At 36.4% G+C, this 11,522-nt stretch overlaps 1 protein-coding gene across 3 annotated transcripts; it reads right to left on the reverse strand.

The window, feature by feature from the left end:
* Positions 1-865: 865 nt before the first annotated feature.
* LOC102599895 (ubiquitin carboxyl-terminal hydrolase isozyme L5) lies at positions 866-8,766 on the reverse strand. 3 transcript variants are annotated; one of them, XM_006344300.2, is made up of 7 exons: positions 8,565-8,766; positions 7,682-7,751; positions 7,079-7,122; positions 4,870-4,916; positions 2,201-2,247; positions 1,966-2,068; positions 866-1,875 (listed from the first exon to the last, which is right to left on the reverse strand). In XM_006344300.2, exons 3-7 carry the CDS (start codon positions 7,107-7,109, stop codon positions 1,099-1,101), a joined length of 1,005 nt encoding a protein of 334 aa, XP_006344362.1. In that variant the 5' UTR covers positions 7,110-7,122; positions 7,682-7,751; positions 8,565-8,766; the 3' UTR covers positions 866-1,098. The 3 variants fall into 3 exon arrangements, with proteins under 3 accessions (XP_006344362.1, XP_006344363.1, XP_006344364.1); XM_006344301.2 differs by having other exon boundaries at positions 7,682-7,828; XM_006344302.2 differs by lacking the exon at positions 7,682-7,751.
* Between the last annotated feature and the right edge of the window lie 2,756 nt (positions 8,767-11,522).

Below are 11,522 nucleotides of genomic sequence, written 5' to 3' on the forward strand. Positions count from 1 at the left end.
TGAAGGCATTATAGGAATTAGCTTTATATTTTGCAAACATGATTTGTAAGAGGAGATGAACTACCCCACTAGGCATGTAAATTTGTTTGCAACAAATTTTCTCTGGTATGAAAAATTAATTGCAATCACAAAACAAAGAAAAAGTGATTTTATTTATCAAGGTTGTGGGTACAATTTTGTGCATTATTCTTAAATTTTCACTGCGATTCGATAGTCATTAGTAGTATATTCCTCAAAATTTGAACCTCCTTAAGATATCTTGAGGAAGAACACATCTTGATTACCTAGACTTTCAGAAAGACAATATTTGATGTCTTGATCTTTTTATGAATATCAAAAGTTCATGGGATATTCAAGTGCCTCTACGAAATATATATACTCCTTTACATAGGTGTGAGCTAGGATTAGAATAGAGTAACCTTTAAATAAAATTTGACGGACATTTCACTTGTCTCATCATAGAGTAGAAATGAGACTATAAAAGAACCATAGAAATTCTGTAACAAGCAGTACTAGTGGCCATTTAGGCACTACACTACTACAGAATTCAAGGTCATTTTCCAGTGGTAGCTGAATGATGAGTTGTTCAGTTTCGTAAATATGTGCTCAGTTTGGCCATTTGGGCACTACACTACTACTGAATATTCACTGCATATCTGTTTCCGCTGTGGACCTCAATCTCATAATATATAGCCCAGAAAGAGGCTGGTCCAACTTAAATGAGATATGATAGCTTCGGTATAATCTATCATTCTTGCCAATACATTATCTTCATTTTGCTTCAGAGAGAGAAAAAAAACCACACAAGAGTCAACAAATGAACAATATTTTGGCCAAATCCACTGAATTTCTAAAACTCGCCTTATGCAATTAAGAGAACGCATCTAACACCAAATTAGTATTGCCATCAGCAAGAACTAAAAGTTCAAATTGGTGCTCAAACTTGGCCTGGGGAGCATGCAGCTCTCAAGCAGGCACATAAACAAACACAGTTAAAAACCACAAATGAAACAGTAAATTGAGAAGAAATGTATGAGGTGTTAATCCTGAGGTTAACTCAAAACCAGTCATAACAACACTTGATCAAATACGACAATTTCATCTAGGATTGGTGGTTTTCTGTTTGGCCTTCTCTATAAGAGGTCTCAGCTGCTTCTTTTCAGCTAGAATTTTCAAAAAGTTGAACAGAAAGGGTATATAGTTGTGCTTCCGACGGATATTTTCAGTTTTCCATTTCTTGAACTTCTCCTCCTCCCTCAATATCTTATCACTAACAGCTTCAATACCAGAATTTACCTCTGCTAAGGATTTATTTAGTGATTCCACTGGGCTGCTATCCACCATTCTCTCCGACTGGGATGCAGCCAGCTGCTGCAGAATACGTTCCCTCCTCTTTTGAAGCTCCTTCAGCTCTGCAGTATACACCTCTTTCCTGTTCTTTACTACAGCCATCAGATTGAATCTTATTTCACTTTGGGAATACCTCTCAATACGTTCCTGAATAACTGGTTGCACCATGCGCAACCACTCAATATCACCTTGCCCACCAGGGCATGGTCCAAGACTGATTGGTCCCTCCTTCAATCCATCAAGCTCATACAACACACCGTCCACAGGTATATAGCTGATAAAATGATATACATCATCATCTTTTCCAGCAGCTTTCTGCTCCTCGGGCACAAATGGCTCAGGTCTTGCAAAACTATTATGAGCTGTGCGAATTGCTTCACTGTTATTGATAGCTAAACCTTTAAGCTCCGGTGGGAAATTCTTTGTGAATTCTTTTAGTGCAGATAATTCTGGGCCAATATCAACATCTGGACTGTTCAGGAGGATTGAAAGGATTGCTTGGGTAGCACAAGCATTGTTTATCACCTGTTTCACATCTTCAAGAAAGTTACATGCCATAGTGTGCTAAGAAACTCCTAGTAGTTTAACCACATATATCATGTAAAGGTATTTGACCTGACTAGCAAAGAATAGGTTTGGGTTTGGGTCCTTGATCACAAGGCGATCATCTTTTTCACCAGGACGCCATTTGAAAAGGAATATCAAACCGTACACAGGCCTGTAAAAAATCAAAAGATAAATTATTATTTCCTTTTTGAAAAACTTGGAGAACCACAAGCTTCAAGCCCCCGAGAATAAATTGTTCGCACAAAACCATACAACTAATGCTCAAGTGGCAGAATTGATTCACCTAAGACTGTTGAGCTCATCAAGATCCAAAGAATACAACTCCTCGACCTGTTTCAACATGGAATAGTATGAGAGGATAAAAAGTTAAATCACCCAAAAGAAGGTAAACCAACCATTTTAACAGTCCATCCTACCCAATCGCCCACCTATTCCTTTGGTTTGTCTCATAGGAAAAGCATATCAATCATAGCTTATCAGCTTCTACAGTGAGGGCAGAAGAACTCCTCCATATAGAAATGAGATAACCACAGAGATATTGAAAGAGTTTTTTTTTTTTGTTTTTTATTCTCTGGAGAAAGTAACAACTTGTATTCTATTTCCAAAAAATCAAAAACCTGCCACAACAAGTAACTGATTCTAGATCTTCCATACACTCCTGTTTACACCAAAAATGAAACAACACTAAACAATTCATCTTCATCTTCTGGATGAAGTTGCTCTTGTTCTGGAAGCACCAAGAAGATACAAAGGGTTTAACAAACAAACATTTGTCAGCTTTTATACAGTTGAAGTACTACAAAACTAATGAGCTGACAAAATCCTCGAAAAGCATCAAAATTATTAACAGGGGAAAGGTTAGCCCAACTAAATAGGCTAACCGACATCTAGCCTCCAAAATCCTGTTGAAGTTAATACGCCATCAAAGCATCTGTGATTCCTCTCAATCCAAATACACCAGAAAATGCTTGCAGGCACCATGTTTCAGATTTTTCTGATGGTCTTGCCAACTTCCGTTGAGCTCCTGCTCACATAGGCATCTCTTACGGATAAAGGCACTGCCCATTTCAATCTAAAAATGTTTAGAAACAGATTCCAGATGTCTGTGGCCACAGGGCAGTGAAGGAGCAGGTTGACTAGCACATGAAGCATCTGTTTGCTAGTGAAAAGTTCTTTCTAGTTAGGTTGTCTTGGGTGAGGCAAACACCCTGTAGAGCCAACCAGCACTTTAGGTGGAAGTTTTGTTTTCCAAACTAGTTTGGGCCATAACTCAATTATAATATTGTCTGAGCACAGGTCAGCACACCTTAACACCTAACGGTGTAAAGACCTTCCTTAGAGTTGCCCCATTTCAGTTTGTCCTTTATCTGGGGGTTTGTTGTGTATTTCTCTAATGTTTTCAGCATGTCAATGAGCTCATCTATCTTCCAGTCACTAAGGTTCCTCATAAGATGGGTTCCATGTGTTGACTTCTCTATTATGACAAATAATAGAATCTGAATTGCCTGCAACAAGGAACATATTTGGGAATACTTTCCTTCAGTCTACAAATGAGGCCTAAGACCTTCCATGGCCATTGTTATCAAAGGCGAAAAGCGCAAAAAAGCTCTACGGTCCGAGAGGGCTTTAAGCGCAGAGCGCAAATAAAGAGTGGGCTTTAATGAAAAAAGGCGCAAAGGTAGAAAAGAATACAAATATATATGTTTAGTCCAAGACTAATAATTATAAACATGAATGACAAATATAAGACCAAAGAAATTGAAAAAACATTATGATAAAGTGAAATATCAATTATTTAGTCTCACTTCTTCATACAAGGCTCATTGGATAGGAAATGTTTGTCATGTTTGTCTTAGAACCTTGATGACGACATTGAAGCGCACATAAAGCGAGGCAAAACACTCAACACGTTTTGAGCCTCACTTTAGGGCTTAAGCGCGCCTTTGATAACACTGGTATAAAGGGAGTAAAGGGGGGGGGGGGGGGGGCTATCATTAGGAGAGAAAGCCCTTTGTTAATAAGGATAGAATATTTCACTGTCGTGATGCACACTACCTGATCCATTTTTCTCCGAAACCCAACTACTTGATGATTGTAATAAGATAGGGCCAGCTTAGTTTGTCAAAGGCTTTTAAACATCAAGCTTGAGTAGGAGCCTATTTCCACCCGACTTTAACTTCCAATCCATAAGCTCATTTGCTATGAATGCAGGATTAATAATTTGTCTTCCCTTAATGAAAGCAATCTAGTGGCCTGAAAACTTACGGGTTTGTGTTTTCTAAGTTCAATAGCTCCTTTTCTTTTTGGAATGAGAATAAAGGATGCATTGAAGGACTTGACCATGATAGTGAATATGATTGGGAATAGCTAATATGGCATGCTTAATGGTGTCCCAAGCTTTCTGGTAGAAGGCCATTGTGAATCAATCAGGACCTGGACTCTTGTCAGGAGCACATTAGTTGATGGAATCTCTCACTTCCTCCTTAGTGAAAGCAATAATTGTATAAGACTACAGGATGGATAGAGGAGAGAGATGAAAAAACCACTATGGAGGAAAAAATCAAAGGACAAGCTTTTTCCCTTCAGCTAAGTTCTAACAGAAGGTATTCGCCACTCACCAAAGAAAATGGTTCCTCGAAATCCCTAAACTTAACAAACATACAACTTGCCTCAAAGCTCTATACGGTGCTAGCAAAGATAACGACTCCATTAAGTCGCATTACATGCATCTGGCATGTAACTGGTAAATACGGAGTTCAAGTTCATAATTGCATGTACAAAAGCAATAACTACATGGGAGATATATGATCATCAAATTAAGGGGGGGGGAAAAGAAAGGAAATCGCCAAAAAGCATATTCTCGTTGCTTAGTGGAAATGTTCAACACAACTAAGAAATTAAACCACCTAAGATTGAAGAAAACAAATCATAATTTTAGAGAACTGAAAATACCTGCACACCTTTTACTTGCATCTGCTGCATAAGTTCGGTAAAAACCCCTGCACGCAAGCAATGTCAGTATCTTTCATATTCAAGGGTTTTACCAAGTGAAACGAAACAGGGAGATCATCAGAAAAGCTTATCATAGCGACTAAAAATGTAGAGGTTAGGTGGATTTAGAACCCCAAATTTAGTAGCTATCATCAACGATGAAGAAGATGTTACATTAGATTGTTCCCAGTCGTATTGAACACTACAGGAAACCAGTCTCCTTCTCCCCCACACCCAAAACCCACACTCAAGAATTTTAATTTTTCTGGGGTAATAGTTGTGTCCAGACCAGCTTGCGTGCATCACAATAATAAAGATGAAGAAGAATATTGCATTGCATTGCTTCTTCTCCTCTTGAGCAGCACAACAAACTGGTCTTCGAGCCACACATGAATCTCTGCAGCCCTTCTTCCCTGCCATTAAAAACTCGTCCATTGAAAAAGCAAAAAAAAAAAAAAAGAATCACCAAATAGTCATTCAAGCCCTCATTTGACTAAGTTTGATGAGAAGAAATGGTATGTACATTTGATACAAGGTTAGGAAAAAGATTTCAGACTCTGGCCCAGATCCCTATGCCTAGGGGTTTGCAACGATTGAGTGAATTAATTATCTTTACATCAACAAGAGAACAAAACAACTGTATCACTCCACTTTAATTGAGAATGATATCACTCCACTTTTAGCACCCCTAATTTTACTGGAAAGAGATCTTCTGAGTGTCTCTTTCCAAGCCCTCATGCCTAGGGCTGCAATAACTGAGTTTTTAACTTTTATCACTACCTGAGCAAGACAACATAACTGTCGAAAGACATAATAAATCTATATTAATGTACTCTCCGCAACAGTTTAAGACTTTAGATGACATGGTCAACACTTCAACATGGTATCACTGCATGGAGAGGTTTTGGGCTCGGGTCTTACTGCCACCCATTATAAAATAATAAGTAAAAAACTTAATTTTTCATATAGCAATAGCTCATTTTGTTTGAAGAATTCGTCAATATCCATTTTTGCATTTGAAAGTGATAAAATTCATATATCCCAAAGACCACCAGTAAAACCATACTATAAGAAAGAGAAGTTGAACATCAGATGTTACACAAGTTATCAAAAATGAGTAGGTATCCTTCAACAAAAGGAGATACACCCAATCAATGAAGCAATATGATGTCATCTCAACGTACAGCTCCATACGTTGCATCCACAAACTACCAAAATTAGGAAAATAATTTATGACATGTGGATGATAAAACTTTTTAATACTTTAATGATGTGAAATAGGTAGCCTGGTTGCTTAGCCTCCGCTGATGGATGGGTAAAATGAGGAAAATTTTGTGTATCATAGCATGCAGCACATATGCCCTTTCAGACTAACTTTTATTGTCCAAAGGCACAAAAGGCGGTGCTTGAGGGGAAAAGAACTATATGTCCCCTTTTTTGGGATAAATGGGGAAACATTGGCTAGTACAATGCAACAAAGGGAAGGATAGCTTCTTTCTGTAAATGTGATACAAGTGCAAACATTTTACATATATTAGCAGAACCACAAATTATTCTTTGAAAACATTTTTAACCCTATAGCTTAATACAAAATAGAGATAAAAAAGAACTTCTCTTTTTGGAGGTCCATGAACTGTTGATGGTTTAATTTACAGTCCCAATAAAAGCTTTTTATTTTACAAGGACAATCATAATTAAAACTAATAGTAGCTACTTCTCCAGCAGCCAGGAAGGACATCTACAGTTATCTTTTCTTGCATCTACAGTTATATCGCTGCAAGACCATTGCAGCAATATTGAAATCTAAACCAATAAAAGATGAATTACAAGCAGGGAGTGGAACACAAGGAGAACATCATTGGGGCATGACTAACATTCACAATTTAAAGTGTGAAAGTCATGTGAGATGAGACTGAAGCAGCTAGAGCTGATATTGAGTATTGTGCCTTAGTTTCTTTTAGAGACTGTCTTCCTGTTTACATTAGAGTGAAGTACAATAACCCAACAATCTTTCTATTTTTCTATTTTCCTTTAAGATTATAACATGATCATCTAATACATCATTCTGTTGTCTTACCCATTTGGCTAGAGACTAATGACATGTTCAGAAAGCCATTAGTAGTAGGGATTATACTTTCAACTCTTGACCAAATAAGGCTGGGACACTTACCAGGATCAGACTCGATAGTGCACCACGACATGATTGTAAATTACCTGAGAAAGTAGAGAGACCATTAAAAAAAACAAAAACCAAGGGCGGCTCAACCCTAAAGCCCCAAAAAATAAGGGCCTTCAAACAACCAAATTCAGTTCGCTCAAATACGAAAGCATACCACCAAAAAAAAAAAAAGACCAACAGGCAAGTTTAAAGGAAGAACCAAAAGCAGATGAATGAAGGAGATGTATACATATACATACATAAACGAGACAACCAGATCTGATGAAGGTGCACCGTATTAACCAATACCACACTTGCAACCAGGGCTGGGCGTTCGGTCGATTCGGTTCGGTTTTTCGGTTTGGCAAAAATGTGAAACCAAACCAAATTGAAATAAATTCGATTTGGTTTTCGATTTAACCAAATTTAATTAACAATGGTACATTTTCAAAATTCAATCACTTTTGTTCAATTTCTTCAACCTCTCATGTTCTTACAAGTCACATCCAATTCTATGGCTTTGCAAATGTATTGACAGTTCAAGAGAAGTTAAAAAATTAATGGTAGAAATTCAAAAATTAGGCCATGACTAAACTCAAAAGGACATAATTTTACCTGTTCAAATATCAAGTTTGTGCAAAAGGTAAGTTTTCACCTCAATACCTCATCACCTGTGGCTGTGTTGCTGTTCAAATAATACAACGATCAACATTAACTTCTATAACAATCAACACTCAACAATACTCTCCAAACTCCAACAACCTGTGCCATACAATTTGGTTTTTGCCTTTCAAATTTCAACAAGCATTTAACTTGCAACTTACCATATCATTGACTAAAATATCCAAACAAAACTGATAATTCTTGTCAAGAAGTCAAGCAGGAAGCAACATTAACAAACTAGTCGAGTATAAGAATAAGAAGACTATCAAGAGTCAAGACAACAACACTAGAAAATTCAACAAACATGTGCCCAGCCCTAAAATAGAGTTACAAACTAAAGTCCAGCTGCCTAAAAATAACTTAATTACAGAAAGACACAGTACATTACAGTTCACGATCACACAAATAATCACATAGTTGCATACTTGCATTCAATGATTAAAAAAACCATAGAGGAAGCAGTACATTTTTTTCATATTCTTGCCATGGGTTTTCATCAGATTTTGCTCTTAATGTGTATCTAACAATTTCTCTTGCTGTTTCACTTCAAGAATCTCTTTTGTTGTGATGGGTTTTTACCAAATGTTGCTCTTAGTAATGTATCCCTATGTTTGGTATTACAGCAATAGAATTCACAAGTTACACATGTACCACCACATCCTATGTCTAAAGACGCCCTGTGTATTTTAATTTTCCTTTCTATAACCAACTTCTAGAGTGCTACACTGCTACTCGTGTAATCGTGTTGTTTTCCACAAGTTTATTAGACTCCATTATTAATCTTCCATCAAAAGAAAGATTTCCAGATGAGAGTTGGGACACGATGAGCACTAACCTTCGAGGCGCGACTCGCGAGCGAGCACTGAGCAGTGGCCAGTGAGAAGCGGCTTGCAGGCTGCGAGCACTCAGCGTGGACTGAGCAGCGGCTGGCCTGAACTTAAGAGTCGACGAGCTGAGAGATGAGAGTTGAGAGACGAGCTGCGGCTTAACGTAAGTCGAGTTGAGAGATGGGAGTTAGGGATTTCAGTTTAGGGATTTTCTTATTGGAATTTGGGTTGTGGGCTATGGGCCGGCTGGGGCATGGGCACCCGTGTTAAAGGGTAAATTACACATCTAATAGTTATGATCAACTTTTACGTATAACAAACGTAAAAATCTTATTTGTATGTTATAACTATAATTTGTATATTTGCGCTCCATAGTAAATTTTATATTTGTTATGGAACTTTTGATTTGTATATTTCGCTACAAACATTCAATTTTATACAAATTGTTCAGATTTGTACAAATTCATTTATACATTGTAATTTGTATAATAAGATTTATATTTGTATAATTATAAGTGTATATGACGAAAATATATGTATTTGTATTTGTATATACACTTTTATCTCGCTTTATACAAACGTAAACGCATTTTATACTGAAATGTATAAAATGGCTAATTGTATATCAAAAATGATTAATTGTATACCAAATCAGATGGCAAAAAAGGGGGATGTTTGCTGCGAATTACAATTAAAATAAACTATGGCTATATAATTTAATTTGAATTAATAGTTTGCTATTTCATACAATTTTTCCAGTTATAAATGTAAGGAAAATTTTCAAAATGTCAATATTTTAGAATTTAATAGGATTTCTTATCCACATTTTCAATATTTATTAAAAGTGTTAATACTTAATTTGTTATATATCTGATTGATTTATGTATTTATTAATTTGTTTAATTTGAAAGTATACAATTATTTAATAACAGAAGGAAGAAAATCAAGGGAGAGAATATTTGTCACGACCCAAAAATGGACGTGATGGCACTCGTCTTATTCCACCAAGACAAGTCAGCCTAAAACTCAGCCTTTAAAATTTATAATCAACTTAAAAATACCCCAAAACCTGGTTGTCACGTGTACAAGCCTCTAATGTGTTATAATAAAATTGAAAGAAAATACAAGTCTCAAATGATATTGTTTCTAGAATAGAACAAGATCATAATTAAGGAGAAAGAATGTCCGCTGAAATGACAAGTAGCTACCTCACAAACCTCCACAAGAAGCCTCGGACAAGGAGAAAAGAAAATATCACAAAGGTCTGGGCTAGTAACCTACAAAAAAATGTAGTAACAAGGGGTGAGTACCAAACCACACGGTACTCAGCAAGTAAACTTCTAAACACAAGCTAAGGAAATAGAATACGGGTACTCCTTACACCCCAACTGAACCTCCACAACTACAACCTGCATAAAACCAGCCCAACTTAACAGTTCACAATTTATATAGCACACAGCTCAACAACAACACTCTAACAATTACATATCCTCAACAACCAGCTCAATATTCATCAATCACAACTATCACCTGCATAAAATCAGCCCAACCTAACAGTTCACAATTTACATAGCTCACAACAACATTCTAACCATTACATATTCTCAACAACAAACTCAATATTCATCAATCACAAGTTCCATAGAAAGGCACTCACAAGATCAGCAACACACAAGATCAAGTTCACCAATGATAAAGATGTGCAATGGAATGAAATGCAATGTCAAGTATAGTGATGCAGACCTAATGATACACACCCGCTGTCTCTTAGTCTGGGACCCATAGGGAACATATTTGTCCATGCATCCGTCACAGTGTGCGACACGTCCCTCGATAATAGTATCCATCGTGGCGCGTAATACATCCCTCGATATATAGTATCAGTCACGGTGGGCGACACGTCCCTTGAAATATAGTATCTGTTGTGGCGTGCGACACGTCCCTCAAAATGGTACATCCTCTTTAATTTCTTATTCTTTCTCAATTCACATAACACTTGTCACAACTATGTCTCAAAATAATGCAAATGACATGTTCACATAAATAATGAAGAGATGGTCATTTTCATAATAATGCACAATTCACAACAACACAATCATGATACAACATCAACAATGAGTCAATAAGCCTTTCAAACCATTCTCAACACATCACACACCAACAATTAATCACATTGCATTTTATTCCCCCTTTTTCATCATTAGAATTATTCAATATGGACAAGTCAACCCATCATCAAGTCTCATTACTCCTCAACACATACCACAGGGAAATACACGATTCTATACACTTAACAAGGGTTTAGAAATTCACTTGCCTCAAATAGTCGAACAATCACTTTAGGACTTGAGTCTTCCCCTTTCATAAAGCTTTAAATTGCTTCCAATCTATCAAATACATAATCTTCATAAGAATATGAATCTAATGACACCCATATTACTAAATTTAGTTTCGGCTAGAAAATCGGATCAAAAAGTCATCCCGAGCAACCAAATTCAAATCTGAAATTTTCTTTCAGATTATGTTTACCCGAGATAAAACAAACTTGCATGCAAATTTCAACTAAAACGGATCGTTATTCGACCCCCAAATCAAGATTTTGTTCTAAGAATCCTAGACCTATATTTTCTTAAATCAATCCAAATTCTACAGGTTTATATCCTAAAAATCTATTCATTATCACATAAAATTTAATGGAAAGGACGAGAATCACTACCTTAACACTTTAGCATAAAAATTTCTATTTTTCTCTTCCCTTTTTCTCCCTTTTTTTTCCGTCAACGTTCTCTGTCTTTGCGTTACTGCACAACAGCAGGAACCAAATATGACTTGTGACTCCTTTTTTCTTTTCCTTATTTTCTATTGGGTAGTTGCCTTTTTTTAATTTTATTTTATTTTAATTCTTTTTATTTATTTATTCATTTAGTAGGGCACTTTTCCCCTTTTTAATTATTTTATTTTCTTGT

Source organism: Solanum tuberosum, unplaced genomic scaffold (genome assembly GCF_000226075.1).
Source record: "Solanum tuberosum cultivar DM 1-3 516 R44 unplaced genomic scaffold, SolTub_3.0 scf00053, whole genome shotgun sequence".
NCBI classification, from domain to species: Eukaryota; Viridiplantae; Streptophyta; class Magnoliopsida; order Solanales; family Solanaceae; genus Solanum; species Solanum tuberosum.

Coding starts and splice junctions, on each gene's coding strand:
- LOC102599895 (XM_006344302.2), bottom strand. CDS start 7,109: ATGTCGTGGTGCACTATCGAGTCTGATCCTG. Junction 4,917..7,078: donor CACTATCGAGTCTGATCCTG/GTAAGTGTCCCA, acceptor GCTTGCGTGCAG/GGGTTTTTACCGAACTTATG. Junction 1,876..1,965: donor ACCTATTCTTTGCTAGTCAG/GTCAAATACCTT, acceptor GATGTGAAACAG/GTGATAAACAATGCTTGTGC.